The 25026-nt window shown below is 34.2% G+C and overlaps 2 protein-coding genes across 2 annotated transcripts; one reads left to right on the forward strand and one right to left on the reverse strand.

Annotated features, from left to right (window-relative positions):
* The first annotated feature begins 1356 nt into the window (after positions 1-1356).
* On the forward strand, positions 1357-14526 carry ABCB27 (transporter associated with antigen processing protein 2). The gene is made up of 17 exons (XM_086454784.1): positions 1357-1670; positions 2426-2491; positions 2608-2643; positions 2733-2807; positions 3822-3946; positions 5446-5545; positions 5641-5812; positions 5900-6018; positions 6867-6977; positions 7107-7251; positions 7916-8048; positions 8339-8414; positions 9062-9127; positions 9276-9383; positions 13217-13324; positions 13409-13606; positions 14102-14526. The coding sequence occupies exons 1-17, from the start codon at positions 1608-1610 to the stop codon at positions 14303-14305; spliced, it is 1905 nt and encodes a 634-aa protein (XP_086310910.1). The 5' UTR covers positions 1357-1607; the 3' UTR covers positions 14306-14526.
* A 1094-nt stretch (positions 14527-15620) lies between these two features.
* On the reverse strand, positions 15621-21692 carry LOC147394653 (uncharacterized). The gene is made up of 10 exons (XM_086454785.1): positions 21510-21692; positions 20800-20929; positions 19296-19434; positions 19006-19218; positions 18709-18847; positions 16592-16742; positions 16366-16472; positions 16181-16278; positions 16002-16071; positions 15621-15887 (listed from the first exon to the last, which is right to left on the reverse strand). Exons 1-10 carry the CDS (start codon positions 21600-21602, stop codon positions 15798-15800), a joined length of 1230 nt encoding a protein of 409 aa, XP_086310911.1. The 5' UTR covers positions 21603-21692; the 3' UTR covers positions 15621-15797.
* Positions 21693-25026: the final 3334 nt, after the last annotated feature.

The raw sequence follows: 25026 nt of genomic DNA on the forward strand, positions 1-25026 counted from the left end.
TAGTTGATTCGTCGAATAATCAGCTAATCCCTAACTCGGAGAATTTTTTGAAATAATTGAAGGATTTTGTGACTAAGATAAAATGAGGAATTTGTTTTCCCCTTCATGCATCAAAATTGTTGATCAATTTCTCTGAATTTTTTAAAAATAATTAAATTTAAACTATTTGTAACCTCTCATCCCATCCTCACTCCCTAAACTTATGAGCCAAACTTTATTATGTCCTTCCTTGAGTAAAATTTGTTACAAGATCTGTTGATGTAGAGACATTTATTATTTAAAGTACATAACTTCTTTTTTCTCTGTATTTTAAAATTCAATATCATCTTTACTATCATAATGAGAGCATGTAGAGTAGAAATGGTTCGACACCAAAACTTGGATTCTAAAAATACCCCCACCTTAACATTTAAAATAAATATAATCAAGATCATTTTGGTCAAAAACCAAGAAAATTACAAATATAGTTAGTTTTGAAAATTATAAAAATATCATTTTTATCATGTAACCTTCAAACCATCTTTCTAATTCAATTTGACAGAATAACTCAAAAACTCAATGACATGGCATGTGCAATTGTGTATTCCGAGAAAAAAATCTATGGTTCTTGCACATGTCACGTCAATGAGTTTTTAAATTATTTTGTCAATTGAGTTAGAAGACCAATACTTTTTTAATTAATATTTCGCATTATAATTTTAAATTAGTTCTTTCAAATACATGTGCTTTAGCACATACCACCTTCTAGTACTAATAGAGTACAAGGGTGAATTTTTAAAGTGATAGACTCAAAATCGATACTGAGTGATGTAATTGCCTACATCATTTGTTTTGATTTATATCAATGAAAATTAAAGATCTTTGATTGATAGATGACCTCGACCATCTAGTATTTATACATCATCCTACTGGGTTCGTTGAGATGGTAAGGATGGATTGTGTATGCTCCCCAAGTCTTAACTTCGACTTTTTTTATGTCCCTCCATAGTAATGTGATTACTCAAATGACATCATATGATAGAGTGTTAGTTAAGACGTGATACTCAGGAATTAGTTCTGAAGAATAAGATTGTCCCATAGATTGGACAAAACCCAATGAACCATGGTCAGTCCATCCCTCTAAAAATATATATAAAGCCAACCAGGTCTTCAAAAGAAAAATATCTAAGCCTTTTTATAAAAACGGTGGAACATGAATAAAGGTTACAAAATTATATTTTAGTCAAACAGCTTGGAAAATAGAAGAAGTGGCATGCCTCATGCCATTTCTTGGAGGGAAAGCATAAAGTTTTGTCCTCGTGGTTGTCGTCCATAAGACATGGACTCACATTGGACATTCCACTAAAGTAGTTGGATCTATTGGGTCAAAACCTGGTTTTGTTTGTCTTTACTTGTAACCTTTCTGACTCATCTCTCAAATTTTCTTAGAGATCTTCCACTGATTTGTTTGCTTTTGAGCCATTCATTTCCAATTTTTGTATTGATCAAACTTTTCTAAAAGTAAGTGCTTTGTGGAATCTGGACTCAAAATCTTATAATTTTCATTAATCGAAGTCTTATTGAGCCATTCAAGGTCCATTGTGGTTTCTCTTGGGGTGAAAATAACAATGGGTAAGAATAAGTTTAAGGGTGCTTCAGGAAGTGGAAGGGTTCCTCTCTTGAATCATCAGGTGAGTTTCTAATTGATTCTATTTTGGTTTTTCTGGTTTAAATTTGCAAGTTTGTTAGTGGGTTTTGTTTAGTTTTGGATTTTAGGTATACCCATGTTGGATTTTCTGATTAAATGTTTTATAATCTGGGTTTGTTTGGATATTTGAATGTTTGAGCAAAAACCCATTTTATGAGAGCCTGATTGCATACCTATTATTCAGAATTTAGTTTTGTTTGGATGTTGTTTTGGGGGTTTGTTTCAATTTTGATTGTCTGGTTATTGAGAGTGTATCAGGAAGTGAGAGGGTTCCTCTCTTGAATCAGAAGATGAGTTTTTGGATGATCCTATTATGCTTTTTCTGGTTTATATTTTTGTTATTGGGTTTTGTTTAGTTTTGGATTTTACTATACCCATGTTGGATTTTCTGATCAAATGTTTTATGATTTGGTTTACTTTTGAATTTGGGTTTGTTTTGTTATGTTTGATCTTTGACTGTTTGAGCATCAACCGATTCTCTGATAGTTTGTTCTGATACAGGAATCTTGAAAAAAAAAACTTCTTTTTTTTTTATATATTCCTTGCTACGTATTTTGGATTTGTTTGTTTCTAAAACCTTGTATTTTGGTTTCATCTTGACTTAGACATTTCAAATAACCATATGGGATGTATGGAAGTGAGCCCGAAAAAAACGTTGCAAAATTGAATTAGAAAAGGAATATTATGATGTACATTTATTGAAATTAATACTGAGGATGGTTGATTTGCTTTCTATAGAATGGAAATGATGACCAACTGTCGAATGGTCCTTTATCAGACCTTGAGCATGGTGATGCAGTACAGGTGATTGTTCTTTCTGATTTCCAGATGTGTATTTATTTTTTATTTTTTATTTTTAAACTCTGCTTTAATTAGTAGCTTTTAGATGATAAGGGCTGACTTTATTTTGGCAAACTCAGGCCGCAAATGTTGGATTCAGTAGGGTATTTTCACTGGTAAGTGAGAAATTAATTGTGTTTATTTTTGTGAATAATGCACACTACGTTGAATTATGTTGAGTTGTTAACATCTCATTGCCTTGCAGGCAAAGCCCGACTCAGGGAGACTAGTCCTTGGTACTATTGCACTGTTGATAGCATCCACAACTAGTATTCTCATTGTAGGTGTTTCTTGTTTTGGTACCCATGCTCTCTCTCTCTCACACACACACACACACACACAAACTATTGTATTCCTGATAATAGTTATGGGAATCTTTAATTTTTTTTATATGTTATTTTGGAAAGAAAAAAATTGGGGGCTGTTCTTTGATCAAATAGCATTTTGTAAGAATGGGCAATTTATTACCATGGTTCCTGCTGAGTGTATATTTTCCTCTATGCTCGGGTGTGTCATACCTCAGTTTAGCTCCATGACCCTCTTATATTCATAGAATCATAGTTCGTCTCCTTTCCAACATATCGGTCTTTTGGAGTAGTTGGTTGGTTAATATGGTATCAGAGCTCTAGGTTCGTATAGGTCATAGGTTCGATTGTGTTGAGTGTATATTTTCCTCCACTCTCGGGTTTGTCATACCCCAATTAAGCCTTGTGACCCTCTTATATTCATAGCTCTCACAGATTGGTCTTTTGGAGTAGTTGGTTGGTTAACAGTTACTTTCTTCTCAAAATTGTTGTCATGGCTATCAAAGTCTCGTAAAATTGAGTACTGCAGTGCATTACACTCCAACTATGGTATAGAAGCATTTGTTACCATATCTCCTTGAATATGTGCCATTGCTGCCGCAATGATACCCAGGTTTTAACTGCCTCATGACGGGGCCTTTTTTCTTTTTTGATTTCCAAATATCAAGCAAAATAATACATCTTTTCTAAGTCACAATTCAAAATGGTGTCTAATAATATCTAATTTTTGAGTGGACTCAATATCTTCATTAGTAACCATTACACTGTTCAAAGTTCTTCCTGTCTTCACATAGAAAACTAGGAGAGTTAGCCGTAGAGAAAAACATTTGCCTCCTAAATTCTCTTGAAATATAAAAAGAAATGCCCATAAAGAATCATGATCAAGTCAACTTCAAGTTTTAAAATTACAGTCAAACATTTAACTTGTTTTATGGGCATGTTGTGGTGTTTTTCTTTTACTAAAATCATTTATTATTTTTCTTTTGCAGCCAAAATTTAGTGGAAAGATAATAGACATCGTGTCTAAAGATCTCAGCACTCCTGAAAAGCAGTCTGAAGCTTTGGATTCCGTCAAGAACACCATTTTAGAGATGGTGGTCGTAGTTGTTGTTGGGTACGAAGAATTCATACATCTTTGATTATTTCCCTTGAAGTAAACACTTTCTTAATGTTGTTGCCAATTCCACTTATTTTGTAGAGATAATTGAGTAAAGTGCTAGCTTTATAGCTATAATGAGGCACTCGGATGGCTAATGCATTGAGGCATAAGGTGTAAGCCTCACACTTTTGGAAGTTTTAAATAAATAATATAACATATATTAATAATTAATACTAAAAAAAATTTACAATACCACCACATATTTCCAAATTTCACGATTAAAATCCCCATAACTAAAATTTGAAGTTTCAATCCCTTACATTAGTGGTAATACAAAAATAATTCATATTTCAACAAGAAAGAAATATTTTATATTTGAATAATTGAAAGTTCCTACCGTAAATAATTATTTTATATTTATTATAAAAAATAACTAAATACTATTTTTTCCATCACTCATTGTATGATACTAAATTCTGCAAAAAATTATTTGTTAATCAAATCAATTCAACAACTTTATTTTGTATATTTCAAATTTTTTTTTTTGAAGTGCTCCAATTACATTGCATGCTAATAAGAACAAGCATAGTCACCAAGTCAGGGTTTGGGAATATATCAGTAGGGGAAGTTTTGGAAGAAAAAAGGGGCAAAATTCAAAAAGTTCCAGAAAAAATGGGCTAGGGTTATGTAATTGTTCCTACTAAGAGGTGTTATCTTATTATTTCATCAAATCCCATATTAAATCACCAAGTCTAATGTTGAAATCGTTCACGCATTCACAAAAACAACCACAAGACTAAGATATTTGGGGTTTATATTATTTAAAATATAACATATGAATCTTAAAGAAGAGGGTAAACCTAGAGGAGAGGGGAAAGGGGGACAAAGGGTTTGGGTCTAAGACTTGACAGAGAGGGGGGGAGGGAGTTAGATTTTTTTCATTTTAATTGGAAGTTCGTGATAAAAATCACAATTTATTAAAGTAGCTGCAATTAAATCACAATTAAATTGGTGAAGGAAAAATTCACAATTTAATTGTAATTGTTTCAATTAAATCACCTAATTTGGTGATTACGACAAACAAAGAAAAGATAAGAAGAAAATGGTTACTGTTTTGCTTTTAAAAATAGAAGAAAATAGGAAAAAATAAAAAATTAATGTGTGAGGCATATGCCTTAGTTGCACCTCATACTGAGGCATACGCCCACATCGATGACTATCTATTTAATTATATTAGCGAGATAAGGTAGTAGAAGGCCTGTGAGATTTGAAGCCTTCAAAGCTGAAGAATTCTTATTTATTTGGAATTTTTGAGAATTAGATCCCTGAAACTTCTCTCCTAATCTGAGCGATTGAACTCCCTACAAAGAGAGCTGTTCTTTTCACATAAAGAGATTCGTTCTCATTAATTGGAGTTAGGAAGGTTATAAACATTAAGGCGTAGCATTATTTGGAACAATTTGAGTGGAAAGTCCGCATTTTGAAGGGAATAATTTATTTTGACTTATTTTCAGTTCGATTTGCGCTGCACTTCGGGCATGGTTGTTTGCTTCTGCTAGTGAAAGGGTCGTTGCTCGACTGAGAAGGAACTTATTCAGTCACCTAATTCAGCAAGTGAGGCCTGTTTATCCTTATTTTCTTAAACTTGTGTTAGTTTTCAAGCCACTATATTATGTGGTCTTATGGATTTCAAACCTGTGGCCTGTCAGGAAATAGCCTTCTTCGATGTTACACGGACCGGGGAGCTCTTAAGTAGGCTCTCTGAAGATACACAAATCATAAAAAATGCTGCAACCACCAATCTTTCAGATGCCCTCAGAAATCTTTCTACTGCATTTATTGGTCTTGGCTTTATGTTTACAACATCATGGAAGTTATCATGTATGTTGTCTGTTCTAAGCAGAAGTTCAATTCTACTTATTTAATCAAGAGTCTACATGTGCTAATCATATTATTGCTCCTTTTTAGTGTTAGCTTTGGCTGTTGTGCCAGCAATTTCTGTTGCTGTACGTATGTTTGGGCGTTATCTTCGTGAACTTTCCCACAAAACCCAAGCTGCAGCTGCGGTAGCTGCCTCAATTGCTGAGGTATGTATCCACCATTTGAATTTCGTTTACTATAGTCTAACACGCCATTTTGATGGCTAGAAAGTACTCGCTCAAGGTTGAGAATCTGTTTTTGATATAATGTTTCAATCAGGAGAAAAACCGAAATAGTTTTGACTTGTTTTGTTGTAGTCTTGGCTGAAACTGGAATGTGCTGCCGAAACATTCCGAAATGGCGCGAAACTTTGAATCGTGTACTTGCTTAAACTGTTATACGTAATATGAAGTTGTGTTCTTCAAGGAGTAACCTAGTGAGAATTAGGTTTCATATTTGCATTCATCTATTTAATAGTTGGCCATAAGAAAGTACCTGGAAAATGGGCAAAAAGATGAAAAGCAAAAATATCTTATATCTTGGTTGAATTATATCTACATAACGGTAGGTACCAATTAATGATGAAAGCGTGCCATAAAGTTGAATCACTCAATCCGACAGGTGTATTATACTTGCCTTCTAATAAGTAAATTGCACAAAACTTATGATTTTAACATTATGAAACTTCTGTCAAATTCAATTAAAATATGAATGTTTTTTATTATTTATATATTAATCAATATTCATAATAAAACTTACCTAGGGTAACTACATAGGGATCCGAATATGTGCACTGGATAAATCTCCTTCCTAATATTGTATCTACTTATGCTTCTCATACATGTATAATTTTAGTCATTTAGCAAGAATACCAAATCTTACGTTTCCATGCATTAGTTCCAATTAAACAAGTAGATTACACAAACATCTAATGAGAACAGTTGCTCATTAATCTACTAAGTGACATGAGACATGCTATGTTTTTTCCTTAAAAGTGTGAAAATTTGATGTTTAGGAATCTTTTGGTGCCATACGCACGGTTAGATCTTTTGCTCAAGAGGATTATGAGATTTCACGCTACTCAGAGAGGGTGGATGAGACCTTGCAGCTCGGACTAAAACAAGCAGTGAGTTTCTTCTTGTAGTTTGCATTTTTTTATTTTCTCCTTATATTTTTGGGCCCTTTTGATAGATAGGTGGGGAAAATGTAGTTCTGAAAGGTTTATGAGCTTTAAAACTTCTTTTTTCTGCTACAGAGAGTAGTTGGTCTCTTCTCTGGAGGACTAAGTGCAGCATCCACACTATCGATTATTGTAGTTGTGATTTATGGTGCTAACTTGTCAATCAGAGGTGCAATGAGCGCGGGTGCTCTAACATCCTTTATTCTTTATAGCCTCACAGGTATTTCTCTTATTATTGGTTTATTACAACCTTCAAAGGAACCCAATAAGGAGCCTGCTTTGTTTAATTGATGTTTTGGAGCTTAAACTATCTGATAAATTTTTATGGCAAATTTGCTCGAGATAAGTGTATCTGCTTTGCACATGAGAGCTGCTATTGGCACCCCAACTTTTACTTATTACACCCCAATTAAAATTAAAAAAAGAAAAAAGTCAATGGTTGAGAATAAGTAACAGTTGGGGTGCCAATAGAAGCTCTCTATCTCTTTCTATTTATTTTTTCTAGATTTCTGTTTGTTAGATTTAGGATTTTCTATGGGCCTAATCCTAATTGTGAACAACTGTTGAAATTGTTTCAATGTATTATAATGCTTTGTAATGTTGAATAATAACTTGAACCAAACTTTTGTAATGTTTGAATGGTGTGTTTTTATCTTTAATTGGGGGGTGATAAATAATTTAAGAAATTGGGGCGTAATAAGTAAAATTTGAGGTGCCAATACCAGCTCTCAAATTTAATTTAAATATATGGAAAGCCAGCTTACAAACTGTGATCATGCAAATCTGCATGGGTTTATATTTGATAGCTCATTTACGAGTCAGGTTCTCCAAAGACCCTAAAACTTCTAGCTTGATTCAACTTGTTTAATTCTTTCCATCTGCAGTTGGATCCTCAGTATCTGGTCTATCGGGGTTATATTCATCGGCAATGAAAGCTACGGGAGCAAGTAGGAGAGTCTTTCAACTTTTGGACCGCGTCTCATCCATGCCAAAATCGGGAAATAAGTGTCCTTTGGGGTTAGTTGATTGAAATTTGCCTCTTTTTTTTTTTTTTGGGTGAATGTAACAACCTTTTCTCAATTCAGCAATGCTATTATGAGTAAATCTAAGCTAAATATGCAATGGAACGTAATGACTATGTACCAATGATATGGCTGTTGGTGCACACATAGGGCGTAAACGGCCTACTATATGATTGTTTCCACTAAGGAGATCTTTTTGGTGGGTGACATATAGTCACCTTTAAAATTTTCTGTTATTAAGACCTAAAATAAGGTTCTTATAAGTCAAAGTGATTTTGGTGGTAGAGGTCAAGACGGAGACTTGGACATAGATGATGTGTGGTTCGCCTATCCCTCTCGTCCTAATCATATGGTACTCAAGGTAAATACTCTTTCATCTAGACTTACTGCCCATGGTGATAACTGTGATGTGCATTTAAAACAGGAGATCATGCTATCTTTTCTACTATAGTATTACAAATTGCTTTGGTGGGAGCTCCCCCCACAACAAAAAGAAGAGTGCTGCTATTGGCACCCCAACTTTTACTCATTACACCCCAATTAAAAAAACAAATCAATCGTTGAGAATAGGTAAAAGTTGGAGTGCCAATAGAAACTCTCTTGTTTTTTTTTTTTTTTTAAAGATTTCTATTTGCTAGATTTTACATATGGAGCCTAATCCTAATTCCTAATTGTAAACAACTGGTGAAGTTATTTGAATGTGTTATAATGCTTTGTAATGTTGAGATAATAACTTGAACCAAACTTTTGTAACGTTTGAATTTTGTGTTTTAATATTTAAGAAGGGTGTGGTCAATAATTTAAGAAATTAGGGTTCCAATAGCAGCTCTTAAAAAAATGGTAATAATCTTTCATATAGTACCCAATCATATGGTACTCAAAAGGTAATAATCTTTCATATAGTATCGATCTCTCATTGTGTGGGCACAGATATATCTGTTTATCTTAGACAATGATCAACTCCAACATGTTTGGTGTTAGATCTGACAGCCATTCTGTGAATTACAGGGAATTACATTAAAGCTGAGTCCTGGTTCAAAGGTTGCCCTTGTTGGTCCAAGTGGTGGTGGAAAGGTAATATTTCCTTTCTATCAATATCCATCTCTGATTATTTCTTTTGCTTGCTTTTACACAATGCATAGAAGTAAAAACTTTGTGGTGTATTGAAATTTGAATCTAATCAATATTAGTCCTGATTATTTCATTTTTTTTAATATTGCAGACCACAATAGCAAACTTAATCGAAAGGTTCTATGACCCTCTGAAGGGAAAGATTTTGATAAATGGGGTTCCACTAGTAGAAATATCTCATGAACATCTCCACAGAAAGGTAAATTTTGGTCCTAAATGCTTTTGGTTGCATAGATGGAAATGTCCATCAATATATGTCTCGATCTTTAAAGAAATAGAAATAGAAATGAGGAAGTCTGTTGTGTCTTATTACACCACTTAGTAAGGAATATTTTAAGCATGCACTTTTTGAATCAATTGTCATAATTAAATTGGATTGTCAAATCATAAGGATTAGGATTCAAATTATTGGATTCGAAGATTTCTTTTTGAGTTAAAAACATGAAAGGAGATTTAAAATATGCCTAACTACTTCGCAATCCATCCTACAATAAAATTATGATAAAATCCAAATAATGTATCACCACTTAGTCTAGCAAAGGAAGAAGGGAAAAACTAATTGGGACAACCTTCTTCCTTTGCGTCATTTCATCATCAAAGAACACAAGTTTCCATCTCCCGTAAGTAGTCTTAATTCTCTGTCTTCGAGATTACTTGGATGGACATTCATTTCCTGTAATTTGGGTCATACGATGTTAGGTAATTAGTAAAACACCCAGTGGGTAATTCTTAAGTAGAGGATAAGGCGGTGGATGGCGCGTTCGAAACTCCTCAGAGACACACTTCTAATAGTATGAATCCTTCGGTTGGCCCTTATATTTATATTACGCAATAACTTCATAAGTTGTGGATTCCGAAGGCAAGGTTCTTGCATTTAAATTTACCACTCATTAGGCCAGTTCACTATGGATATTTTACAAACAATAAGCCAAATTATCGCAGTAGAATTTGCCAGTATGCTTAGGTTCGGGAAGTTGACCCGGTATAGGCTAGATGAATAGAGGAGAATTTACCACACCCTGGCAATGTTCATAATGATCAATTTATGCAGTGTTTAAGCATTAGAGAAGACAAAAATACAAACATTAGAGTCATTGCTTCACCTGAAAATGTACCCAATCATTTGATTAATAAAATAGTAAGAATTTAATAATTATTTGATTAATTATTATTATTGTTGTTGTTCCTATTATTATTTTTTATAAGTCTAATTGTAGAAATCAAATCATGAATCTTACTCAAGTCATAAAATTCACAAAGAAATCATAGTGCTTTTATTTAAGGGATTCATACATAAGATTCAAATTGTTTTGGTTAAGATTTGATTTAAATTATAGGATTTTAATAACATTATTTTGAAAAATACCTTGTCTTTGTTCCTCTTCAACATTGTTGTGGATGCCTCTGGTAGAATGATGGGTAGAGTAGTTTTTGTCGAAGTGTTGAAAGGTTTTGTGGTCAGTGAGGAGGATCCAATGGTGTTGCACTTGTAATTCACAGATGATACCCTAGTGCTCTTAGAGTCAGTGAGAAAATTAGATATTTTTAGGCATCCTTTGTTGCTTTGAATCAGTATTAGGATTATCTATTAATCTATGTAAAAGCAAAGTGTTTGGTGGGCTCTATCCCTAACCTTTCACAAAGTGCAGATTCCTTGTGATCAAGAGTGATGGAAGAAGGTTTGGTTCTTGGAAATCTAGATACCTTTTGAAAGGGGTAAAACTACCCTTACTAAGAGTTCCTTAGCTTCTATTCTAGTTTACTTCCTATCTTTTTTCTTCATGCCTAGGAATGTGGAGTTGAGGATTTGAGGTTGGACTATCTGATTCAGGATTTCTTATGAAATGACAGGGAAGGCAGTTGGGAGTTCCATTTAGTTAAGTGGAAAGTAATTTATGTTCCTAGGCCAAGAGTTTAGTAAGTTTAAATCTATGAATGCTGCATTGTCGAGTTACGTGGCCATAGAGATTTGGTTCTGATGGTAAAAATTTCTGGAAAAGTAATAAAGGCTAAGTCAGAGAGAAGTTTTGGGTGGGAGAGTGTGAGGGTAAGATCACTGTTTGGTTGTGGCGTGTGGAAGGATATTGTGAAAATTCTCCCAGAGTTTCGAAAGTTATTATGGTTAAAGTTGAGAAAGGAAATATGGTGTGTTTTGGTGTGGGGTTTTGCTTCTAGATTGTGACTTGGGATTTTGGCTTTTGGAGAAATTTCAACGAGTGGGAGATTCCAGAGATCGCTAGCCTCACCAATTTCATCTCTCTAGTCCCTTTGTTTCCTAAGGATGAGAATTATCTGTTATGGACCTCCAATCAGGATGAAAGATTCTCAGTTAAATCCTTGTATTTATCTCTTGAATCATTCAATTCGGGTTTGAATGGTTTCCTAAAATATGTTTTTTTATTTTATTTGTGCAAAGTTAGTGGTGAGTTGGTAGATCATTTTCTAATTCATTAGCGTGATTTGGCTTCCACATCCACTGATGTTTTCCTTTGTCTGCTGAATCTTCATTTGTGACCCGGCGGATCAAAGGCCATAGCTCTAGGGGAAGGATATTGTGGAGGCTGGTTCCCTTTGCTGGGAAATTTGTCCATTACAAAACAACTGTTTATTTGAATGGAAGGATCATTCTCTGCACCAAGTATACCTTAGTATTTTTGTTTGTTGTTCTTTTGGTGTAAAGCTTTTAAAGAGTTAAGGGGTGTTCTTTGGGATCTTTTGTTTAGATGGGATTTGGTTTGTTGTAGGCTTGTAGTTCTTGAGTGTTGTTCGTTGTCTTGGTAGGTCTCTCGACCTCCATCTTTCTCTCACTAATTTTGTTCATCTTAGAAAAAAAGAAGCATTGCTTAGAAAAGACTCGTGTTCAGAACGACTATACCATTGTAATATACATGATGTAGTACTTTTCTCTATAAGAACTTATCATGGACACCAAGGTAGATGTGGGTTAGAAGTCGGATTGTAGTCGGCCTTTTTTCCTTTGTGGGAAAAAAAAGGAACACTCTTTTAACAGCTGACTCGCACTCAAGTAGCTCATATGTACACCAGGTTTGGACCATAGCTCGGTTAGTTGACATATTGCAATACAACTTTGACATCGTGGGTTCTAGTCCAGCTTACCCACCAAAAGAAAAAATGATCTGTTGTATCTTATCACCGACTTTTTCCTAACCGAAATGGCCCAAGTCAGCATAGTATTAATGTCTTGAGTACTTAAAACCGTGCTAATATAGTACAAACTAGTTGGCAAAGATATTGCACTCGGCAAGCCCTAAAGGGTAATGGCTAAAGCATTATACAGCTTAATAAGTTGATTATTATGTACTATTTTATACATGCAATGGATATATAGAACTCATTTCAAGTACAATTATAGTCACCAAGTTGGGATTCGGGAATAAGTTGACAAGGAAAAATTCAGAAGGTAAAATTGGGAAAGAAATCAGACTAGGCTCAAGTCTGTGTAATTGTTCATGCTATAGGTGGTGTTCTCATATTATATCACCAAATCTCATATTAAGCCATAATAATAAATCACCAAACCCTCATGTAGATATCGTATTTACATTCACAACAAGTAACTACAACTCCACAACACATTCAAGGTTTATATTATTCAAAATATAAAAAATATTCAATGTCATCCTCATTTGCATCCGCATTATCTAATGCTTCACCAATAAAATGATCATGATCATCTTCTCTTAATGGTGCTTCAATTTCATCTTTTGTTTTAATCCGATTTGATCGCAAAGTTTGTGATTTAATTGCAAAGTTCGTAAAAGTCGTGATTTATGAAAGAAGTCATCATTAAATTGGTGAAGGAAAAAAAAATCACGATTTAAGTGCGACTTTTTCAATAAGTTGGAGAATTTGGTGACTATGAGTATGATATCGATTTATCCAAGTCTGATTGACATTAAATCGACTCATTTGCTTCTCTAAGTATGGATGAATCCAGTAACGTCAAGAAGTGTAGCAGTCTAGTTAGTTGCGTTCCGAAGAACTGACGTTCCATTTTCTCAAATATTTCAGGTTAGTATAGTGAGTCAGGAGCCTGTTCTTTTCAACTGTTCCATAGAAGAGAACATCGCATATGGGTGTGAAGGAAAAACCAGCAGTACTGATGTAGAAAATGCAGCTGTAAGGTTCGCTACCCTTTGTACCATACAATCATCTCTTCAATTATTTTTTTTTCTAATTACATAATAATGCTGATAATTGCAGAAAATGGCTAATGCTCATGAATTCATATCAAAATTTCCGGAAAAATTTCAAACCGTTGTTGGAGAACGTGGGTTAAGGCTGTCGGGAGGCCAGAAACAGAGAATTGCAATTGCAAGAGCTCTACTAATGAACCCAAGAATTCTCCTTTTGGATGAAGCCACAAGCGCTCTTGACGCCGAGAGTGAATATCTAGTTCAGGTGAGATTGATATATCATTTTTTTGTAAGAGCTTCTATTGCCACACCAACTTTTGCTACTCCACCCCAAGATGTGTGCTAATTCTTTGGTGATTTACATATGAATTGGGGTGACATTAGCAATCCAACTTTTACTTATTTTCAACCATTCACATTTTTTATTATTTATGATTGGGGTGTAACAAGTAAAAGTTGGGATGCCAATAGCAGCTATCTTTAAAAATATATTTCAGCCCCTCCATCTTAACCCCACACAAACAATAGGTTCTGTGATTTTTCAAAACTGACCCAATCCACCAATTCTTTCTTATATAAAAAGAAAAAAAATCTATTTTCAAGAATTACAGTAATACTCCTTGATTAGTAAACCCCATTTCTTTTTGGCTGCTTAAAATCAAAGCTAAAAATTATAACTGGCTATTAACTTGTCAATTTCTTTGGAACTAATTTGCTTTTGAATCACATTTAGGTTAACTAATTCTTATATGTTGTATAGGATGCCATGGATTCTCTGATGAAGGGAAGGACTGTTCTTGTTATAGCCCATAGGCTTTCAACGGTTAAAAGTGCGGATACAGTTGCAGTTGTATCCGATGGTCAGATAGTTGAAAGGGGCACTCATGATGAGCTCCTCAGCCAAGATGGTATCTACACTGCACTGGTGAAGAGGCAATTACAAGAACACAAAACCGAAATCTAAGTCCAATCTAGCAAATGTTTTAAGACTTCACAAAGAGGTGAATCATTCAATAATGAAATTGGTCTCAATTGTTGACCCGTATCATTATTCCGTGCCTGAATTATTAATCATGGGACTGTTGGTTATTATCCACTTTGTTTCAGATAAATTAAGGTATGTAAGCTTAAGAGTATTTTCGAAGAATAATGAAAATTTGGGTGACCTGAATTCCTTTTTCTGAATTGTGCAGCTTAACTAAATCAGTGATGAAGTTTATTTGTCAACTTTATATCTGAACACTTAATGTGAGATCTAAACGTTACAAAATAATGTGTTTTGAAATTCATACCCACATTTCTTGCCATCTGCATTTTTCAGAAACCATTTACTTTTAATTCACTAGGCTGCATTTGAGACCTTGAGGAGAGCTTAAGAACACTGAATTAAACAATGGGGAAGCAATAGAAGCCTTAATTCTGAAAAACCCACATACCATTTTGGATATGGTTCTTATTAGGGAGTAGGATTAGTTTGTTTAGGATTTTATTGAGTATATAATTATCGATTGTCACGAACAATTTAGTAGGGATTTTGGCCTTAGCTTAGGAGGTTGTCGGTCACCCTTAGAAATGATCTTAAAGGTGTAGGGTGGATTAAAAAATGTCAGAAACTTAAAGTAATGCTCCTACTGAGCCCCATTTAGTTGACATTCACAACTACTTGAAAATGTGTAGGTAACTTCAGAGAAAGGGGGGAAAAAACGATAATATTCAGTGATTTCTTTTGTTGGAAATTAGATCCGTAGAGATGAACAAATGTCTTAAAGCATATCTATGGCAATCAAGATGTTTCGGTCTAAACATTCTGAGACAATCTAAGATTTTGAACTATAGTTGTCAGTCTTTCAAACTGTTGAATAGAAAACACCTGAGTTGTATCAAGAAAGAAGCAAAGTTTGATTACATGCTCTACTTTTAGATCTAAATTGGAGTTTAAAAACTCCAAAAACTCAGTTTCTTTCCATTTCCTTCATTAACTAAACTGTTTGAACCAGCCCAATGTGAAGGTGGATCTGATTGGGAGGGAAAGAGGGGCCACTACTTACCACAAAGATACTCCATTTTCTAAGAATTTGTCGTGTCAAATAGACTATCGATGTACAACGCATATAAGGGAACAAGCAGGCTTTGAATAGCAAACTGATGATAATCTTCCTTTTTTTCTCTTTATTAAATGTGATCCATTTGAAATGTACCCAAGATTGAAAATAAGATGCATGTGTGATGTGTAGGTTGGATATTAGGGATGTTAAATTCCAAATTGATATCCAAGAGAATTAACTAAAATAACTTGGACCCAATAAAAATTTCGATGGTTAGTGCAAAGCCCCAGAGCTACAAAATATGGAAATTATAAGAGTACAGATGATTCATTCTAAGCTAAGCTTGATCTCTAGTAAAAATGTCCCAACAAAACGGATTTCAAAACTTCAAGCCGATAACTTAAAACTCTCTCAACGAGTCATCAAACCTTGCATTGCTTGCGAACCATCTTCGGTTACCTTATTAGCTTGAATGGTACTTATAACATCTGCAATATTACCCTGAAAAGCCACATTCAGGAAAAGCTTTAGTAAACATCTATACCCATTTCAATAAATAATCAATTAATTAATCCAAATAAATTGAAATTAGAAGCATGGAATGAAAGTTTTTACCCTCCACGTTGCTAGCTTTGATCGCAGGGATTCCCACTGATGCAGACCAAACATACGCTCCGTACAGCGGCTGCAAATGAATCATCCAATATATATAAAAAATACGATCCCGAGTAAAAATCTTCTTGTTGAGATCTAAGTAAAAGCCGATAGATTAACAACAAAGCTACAAAACTCACTTCACAATGATAGTTTGATTCAGCTGGTCCATCTTACAGTCCAGTAGTTTTGCAGTTATCGCCTTAACCACCCACAGTTCCACCTCATCATCTGTGATCTGCACAGAAATACACCTAAATAAGTAACCGATGTGGACAAGGGAAGAACATGAGACACAAAGGAAGGAAGAGAAAAGCAAGCTCACCCGAAGCGTGTCCTTGATAAGAGCATATGGAATCTCACCAGAGTTGGAGCAGAGATCGGCCAATGTCATTAACCTCATTTTTGTTATACATTCTTCGTGAACGAGGCCTTTAGATACATTGCAACAAACAAAATCAAGATACAAAAGAAACGAAAAAATATTAGGGTGATATTTTGTTCTACAACTTTTTACCCAAGTTTTTTGTGATGGATAAAACAAAAAATACCATAGCTTTTCAGTAAAGTAGAATTTGCAGCTTGAAAATCTAAGTAGGCATCTAGCCTCAGCATGAGAAAGATCTTCAAAAGCTCATACACCAGTGAATATTTGCCATCTTTCTCCAGCTGTCCTACTGCAGGCATATCTAGCAAATCGCACTGCCATGAAAAAAACGGGAAATTGGAATTTCATTGAAAATCCAAAAGCAAACTTGCAAATCTTATAAATGATACAAGGTGTTACAATTGCGGAAAAATAAGACAGTGATTCGGTCCACACAGTTATATGATAATCTTGAATGCTTGAAACATGTAATGGCATAGAAAGGGTTGACATGTTCAAAGTCTTCTTTTCATTCTACAAAGTTTGTTTACATAGGTCCGTAGAGTCCACATGAAGAAGAATCAAGCACTCAAATTTTTAGCCATATGCAAATAGAGTCAAATTTTAAGGTGAAAAAAAAAATCCTTGTTAATTTTTATATATTAAAGGTGAAATGAACAGCTCTATATGTTTCTATCCTGTAAACCACTTTTGATAGGGTTAGAAGTTTCAAAATTAGATGATTTTTTGGTGCACGGCAAGGTTGTTAAGATCGCTAGGTGGTGGACCCCCCTTAGAGCCTAGGCGGGGGCCTAAGCGACAAAATAAATTTAATGTTTCAGTATTTTATATGTAGTAAAGGTCATATAAAAGAGAGTAAAAAATATGTAAATGTCATCACCAAGATAATAATACTAAGTTACCAACTACTAAACAAACTTGTAAGTCAACACAACTAGTATGCAAGAAAAATAAAAATAATTTAGGCTCGGCTTGGTATTGCTGCAAATCATTTGCAAATGCAAATAATTTTCTGAAATCAATTCTACTGGTGCTTGGTTACACAATGCAAATGATTTGCATTGATTCACCTAAATTCTTCATAAATTTGAGCAAATGATTTGTGGCACAAAAAGTCAAAAATCACAACGAAATTTTTTATTGCAAAGATCAACCAATCACAAAAAAAAAAAAAAAAATTCGCAAGAGATTTCTCAATGGCTACCAAGCAATAGTAAATCATTAATTGCAAACCATTTGCAGTTGAACCAAGCAGGGGCTTAACCGCAAATATTGAAGTAATTTGATGCCCCTCACAAATTTTTGTTATAATAAGATATGGCTGATAAGTTTTTGTTGACACCAAAATTTGGAAGACCAAAAATGCCCCCACCTTTACATCTAACTTATTATTATCAAGTTCATCCTAGTCAAAATGAATAAAATTACAACCCCAAAAGCCTATAACCACGTTAATTAGTTTTTAGTTTCCTAAAATAACACAAATATCTTTTATTATGCTATCGTTGAAATAGCCTTGGTTAATATTTTAAATTACAAAAAACCCTCTAAAATATATTCAGTGATAAAATTATGAAAATAGAAGATTATCTATTTAAAACTTTAGAAAAATAATTTTAATCAGCATAAATTCTAAATTTCGCAAGACATGTGCATTTGTACATGCCGCCTACAATTTTTTTTTTAAATCTTAAGTTTAGCTAAATATTTGAGACACCCCCTTATGTTCTAAAATTGATCGAGTACCCTTTAGAACATAATTTATAAAAATTATTTCATAAAAGCATCATTTTAATGTCAATTTTTGAAATCCCATTTAAAGCGAGTAAGGCCTAAGTGCTTGGATGGTCTAGGACTCTAGGTGGGAAAAGTGGGGTCAAGGCAGGGCTTTTGACAACAGAGATGTACAGACATCATCCTCACCAAAAAAAAATGGTCCTACCCTCATCTCAATGTGGAACCACCGACCCAATTCGGTGCAAGAATATAAAATTCAGCCGATGAAATAGCTCAAAATTGACTCCAAAGTTTGACATTACATAACCTACCAAGTCTTGCACTGGGTAACAGACACGGTCGAGAATTTTTGAACAAGAAAAATAATTTACATTATTTCTTGAAAATGACAAAAGCGAAAGAAAAACTAAAAGAACGTGGGACGTTTTCAGAGAAAACATGCCAACATAAAGAGATTCCTACAGGAACTAAGCAATTTTTACATGGGTGGCCTGCCAATCATGAAGTCCCTGCAATTTTCAGTATAATCTACAAATGAGATACCTGGAACATATCAGGGGCCTTCACAAACTCTACAATGGCAGACACAGCTTCCTCTTTCGCTTCACTCATGACATATGCATCCTCACCCGAGAAAGTGGCCAAGTACTTGTTGAGAAAATAGAACGAATCCTTTGATGAGCTGCAAATACAAACAAGATACAAATATGCATGATGGTAGTAATGAAAAGATTAAAAAAATTCATATGCACACCTATGTTGTGGGGTGTGCGAGGTGTGGGTGTACATGGATAGATAGAAACATTTCACAGGAAAAAGAAAATTTTCTCTTACAATTACCTTTTATTTTCCTTTGAAATCTTATAGATGGTGAGAAAGAGCTCTCTCTGATCTACGGTGCCAACATTCCATTCTTTCAAGTAGCTATCCATCTTTTTGAATGAAGGTACAATATGTTCTGTGACATGACCATTAATTGCCAAATGAAGGGCTTTCATGTAAACATAGAACTTGCTGTATGGGTTCCTCAGTAGATTGTACAAATTGAACAAGCTGGATAGCAAGTACAAGTGTGAGACATTGCCACAAAATTTAAGAACTTAAAAAGGATGATCAGCAATTAATATTACATCTTTAAACGCAATGCAGGCCTTTCGTTTGGTTGTTGAGTGATTTTTGCAGATATAAGGTTAGCCATCTCTAGAGCTTCATCCAGACTTTCAGGTTTGGTGACAAGGTTGCAAATAATAGTGAAGATGGACTCAAGTTCTGCAAACAAGAACAGCAAACAGCAGTTTTCATGTGTATAAATCAGGAACCTTCAGTGAATCTAGGTAGATACCAAAGGAGTCATCAAATCATCCTCAACTTCATAAATTAAAATTATCATAAACCAAAGGAACAAAGATTCAGAGAGAATCAAGAAAGTACTCAACACTTTACTGGTTCCAAAGGTCATGAGAAGAGTATCTCCACCCATGACTTTACCCGATGTGCCTGTTTGTGATAGCAGAGCATATGCGCAGGAATTAGTCCCACTTCCCAAGGAGTGGGGATACCCTAACTGGTAAAAAACAGTATTGGGATTGGAAGGTTGAGAATAAAATTAATGTCAAGTGTTTTAAGTAATCCTAGAAGGCCAAAATTTATTCCTGGGTTTGTGTTCTCAACAGTCAGAAACAGATAGGAAAAGTTTTAAGAAATCGAGAAACTAATTTAGCGTGCACTTGCAGGATGGTGAGAAGAATGGCTAGCTAGGTAAAAATAAATCAAGAAGTGATCTAGAAGACTCCAGAGGTACAAATTAAATCTTAGTTTTTATTTTCTTCCATCCATATGAACCAAATTTCACATTACAATTGAACCCATGAAACTATGTAAATAACCAATAATTAGAAAAGTGTGTCCATGTGCACAAAAGTAAATGGCTTGGATTAATTATCATTATAATGCTTAGAGTTACATCATCTATCATTTACATGTAATGAATTTCCTTATGTAATCAGTATGTTTCTATGCTCAATTTTAGAGAAACACCTATTAAAAAAAATAGCTTGAGCCACTTACGAACAATAATAGCAACACCCTTCAACAACCTGTATTTCTTAGCCGTAGCCCAAGTCCCGTAAGAACTTACATGGGTTGATCTATGCACAATATCCTTAAGAATTGTAGTCCACCATAGAAGAAATGCTGAATAAACAGCTCAGATTCTCAACTACCTAGTGTCATCCTTGAACCATGTTGCCCCATAGATTTGACAGTCAAGATCAACATTATGAAAATTTTCCTTTTTTTTTTTTGTATTATTTTGACATGGTACTGCTAAAAGGAAGTTATGAAGGAGATTATAATGGTACCTCCACCTAGGCACAACAACAGAAATGATTGAACCAGGACCTCCACAAAGGTAAAATTACAATTTTTGAAGTCATGAATGAGAAAAAGAACCAATCCCTAAATGGTTGCTTAAGGTAAATTCAGCAAAGGTCAAGAATTTCCCCCAGTATGGTCATGAGTCTTTGAAAATTATTTGTTATTTATAAGTCAAGTTTTTACATTTATAAACATTGAACCCTAACATCCAAACCCTTATAATAAACGAGAATCAAATTCACGCAAAAAAAAATATACCTGCATCAGACACTTTCGAAAATACCAATTCAGCTGAAGTGAGTATAAGAGAGGCCAAATCCAACCATCGACTCATTAATATGCATTCTTGTGCCTCCATGCTTAGTCTAGAACTTTGTGCCTCCATAACCTTATAATAAACAAGAACCAAACCGTAATTGGGATAAGTAGAACCCATCATTCAATATCCTTAATTATACAAATGTGATGTACGTAATGTTCCATAATCGGAGTATAGCAACAAGAGTACAAATCAAATATAAATTTTTACACAAGTTTCAATTTTTAATGATTTCTAAAGGTTGTTTGGCTGTGGGGTTCAATTTTTACACATCGATTTAAATGGGAAAATTGTTTTCGGGGAAATTAGTATCAATTCGATTGAGAAATTTTGTGATCCAAATCACATGGGTACATGAGTTTCATAAAGCAGATGTGATTAAAGGCAGTTTTGATTTTCCACTTGAAACAACTTCAGAGGATTCACTCTTGCCTCGCAATTTGAAACTCGTTAAACAAATACAATAGTTACAAAAACAAAAACCCTCCACAAAATAATAATATTTTTTGCTTAAAGGTCTGTCATATATATATATGGAAATCAAGTTGTTCAAATAAAACTGTAAATTTCAAAAATAAAAGGAAAAAAGAAAAAAAAAAAAAAAAAAGTCTAACTTTGGAGCGAAATTGAAGAAGAGAGATTTCGGTACCTCAGGACCTGCATCGGCCCAAGCAAGATCAGACGTGAATTTTACAACGAATAGATATGGATCCTCCTCTGATGTAGCCACAATTGTCGCCATTGCAGAACCACTCAAAACCCTAAGCCCAGTTTCGCAGAAGAGAGACAGAAACCCTAATTTTGGGATTTGGGTGTTGGAGGAAAGAAAAGTAAGTGAAGCTAGCAGGTTTTAAAACTCGTCCGAAACCGATATGACTCGAGCGAGTTGTCACGGACTCGGAGCTCTGGGCGAGATTGTAAATATGAATCGTCCGTCACGTTGAGTCAGATTCAAGCTGACTCTTCCGATATCTAATCTACGAAGGAAAAAAAGAAGGGTAAATTACATTTGCATCCCCTATAATTTGGTATAATTTTATGTTGACCCCCTAATATTTCGAAAATTGCACTTACCTCCCTCATTAATATCTAATGGGTTCACATTCCCCCTTCCGTCTACTTGCCGTCAACCAAGCAGTTAAAAACGGATTTTATTTTACACTTTTTTAAATGTTATTCTTTTTTATAAACAAAAATATCTATATGAAGTGAAATAATGGATTTCTTTGTAAGTTGTGACTGCTTAGACAGGAACATTTTTAAATATTCAAAATTTATTTATTTTTAATTTTTAAAAAAAATAAGAGGGTAAAATAGTAAAATAACATCTGAACTTTAACACTGTATGTGAAAAGGGAGGTAAGTGCAATGAATCACGATAATCTGACTATCCCACATGGCAACTCAATCGATTACCCTAACGTGACAAGTTCGAGAATGGTAGGTCTGTGCTCCTCGAGATACACGACTGCACTTCCCCATAAAAAATGCATCTCAAGAGAATCGTGAATCTCAAGGAGCACAGATCTACGATCCTCAAACTTGTCACGTCAAGTAGTCAATTGAGTATGCCATATTGGATGGTTAGAGTATCACGACTCAAGTACAATTGTCAAAATGTTAGGGTCAACATGGAATTATACCAAACTATAAGGGATCAAAGTGTAATTTACCTAAAAAATTATTTATGAACTATCAAAAAAAAATAAGAATTTTGGACCTATATATATATTTTATTTGCAGATTTTTTTTTTCTTCTTTAAATAAAATTTTTACTTTCTCTATGACCTTGTGAACTCTCATAATTCACAAACTCATGCTTCATGGTTTCTTATGTTCTTATTGCTAAGATATTTTAGGCCTCGTTTTCTTTTGGTGTAAACAATCCATAGAGTTTAGAGGTCTCTTTTTTTTAAGGATATTTTATGTAGATGGGATCTTGTGTGTGGCGCTTGGTTTTAAAACTCGTTTTGATGGCTCGTCCATGAACGAGATCGAATTGGCTCAGATGAAATTTTTGATGCATTTAAGTCGTCTTGCTCAACAATAAGACAAATGAACCATGATTTTAAATTTTGTTCGATACATTTGACTTGGCTATTGTCTCGTTTGTGGACAATACCAAGATGTATTGGACGAGTTGTCTTGGTCTCGAACAAGATTTAAAAGCATGGTATGGAGGGAGAAGTTAGTGACTTAATGGTTCTTGTTCCCTTGTTTATGTTTACTTTGGAGGCCATCTTGTCCACCTTTAATAAATGCTTAATTTATCAAAAAAGAAAGAAAAAAATTGGATTTTGGCAAGAAATCTAACAACATCATTTGTATGACACTCGAAGATTTTCTCTGATTTTGTTTAAAAATTTCCATATTTATCCAAACTAAACAAAACTGACTCATGAATAATAACCGAATCCAAAAATGGTTACTATGATCCACTGACTGCTTGAATTTCACTATCTATTGTGAGCATGGCTTTAAATCTCGTAAGTTGTCTCGGTATCGTCCACCAACAAAATGAGTTGACAAGTCGTCTCAAAGACATGGTTTGTTCTAATTTTAAGGTTTTTTTTTTTCTTAAATCTCATCTAAGACGGCTCAAATAAATTAGATATCTCGTCCGAGGCGACTCGGTCTCGTTCATGGACGAGACGAGACGAGACAAGACAAGATGTCAAAACGAGTTTTCAAACCATAATCATGAGGTACATTGGTGAAGAGTGGACGTAAAATCATACATGTGCCCTTAATACTAAATGTGCCCATAAAATCGAGGATTAAGCCTTGCCTACTCCTTAAGCGTTGATGCCCTTAGGCATCAATTGATGAGGTTTAAGCTTCAAAACCAATCAAAGCTTCAGCCTTGAGGCCAACCCTTTGCCCCCTCACCTAAGGTTTTTCAAACTTCAATTGAGATAAGTGAATCTTTAAATTCAATATCAGATCCTTCAAACAAATAACAACATTTTAATCCTAAAATCCTAAAATCACAGTCTTCCTCCCTATATTTACTAATGATACACCAACTTTTACTAATGCCACACCAACTGTGTGCGATTCTTTGATATTTTCATAGGAATTGGTTTGGCATTAGTAAAAGTTGGTGTGACAATAGTAACTCTCAAATATTTTTTCTTTTCACTCGATTTGTACTCGGCCGATATGGCAAGGGCACAGAACCATAGATCTTTTTCCTTATGTATCTTGAAGAAAACGATCTATGGTTATGTGCCCTTGCCACATCATCCGAGTACACAGATCAAGTGAAAAAATGGAGTCCGAAAATCACGGCTCCAATTTTAAATGAGATGCACCTTCATAAGATAAGAAATTGGGGAAGCTCTCCAAAACATTTGTTAAATTCATGTGTCAGACCATTATTCACTTTACTTCAAAGTGGGTGGGTGTATTCTGTTTTATAAAACATTAATATTTTCCCAACTTTAATTTTAGTAAACAGTTAAAAAAAATTCACTTTACAAAAGAATAAAATTTCCCCAACTATAACTAAAATATTTTAATTCTGAAAATATTAATTTGTCGATTTTGTAATTAAAATGAGTAGAGTGTTGGAATGGAAATTTGACAAAAAAACTTCACTCATTTTTTTTATTTATCAATTTTTTTTTTTTTTTGACAATTTTCAATGCATGTTTTGGTAAATGAGCCTTAAAAAAATTTAGACACATTTCCATTTTTTATGAACATTTGAGATACCTCTTATTATTTAAATTGATGGTCTCTTAACCTTGGCCTTCTCTAATAGACAATTGAAAAATGACCTAAATGTCAGTGTTCAACATGAAATAAAAATTCTTGATTTTCCTTCTTGAAATTTATCATCTTGAAACTCTTTGGTAAATTAATTTTCCCCCCTCATTTTCTATAGATTCTACGTTTTTCAACCTTTAAATGTCAACAATGGCACGATTTTAGAAAAAAGTTGAAGAAGATGAAATTTTAGATAGAAAAATCAAGGGTTTTCTACAATTAGTTAAGACAAGATTAAATACAATGGATTAACGTTTATGGATTCTTCATAAAATAATCAAAGGTTTTCTATCATTTATTTAGTTTGCAAATCCTTCTAGAGTTGTACCCAATTACCCTAACCTTGACAACAATGTTAAAAGATCTTTACTTTGCTAGGGCTCAAGAATGTTAAA

The sequence above is a fragment of the Akebia trifoliata genome, chromosome 9 (assembly GCF_017979445.1).
Source record: "Akebia trifoliata isolate Shusen 1 chromosome 9, ASM1797944v1, whole genome shotgun sequence".
NCBI classification, from domain to species: Eukaryota; Viridiplantae; Streptophyta; class Magnoliopsida; order Ranunculales; family Lardizabalaceae; genus Akebia; species Akebia trifoliata.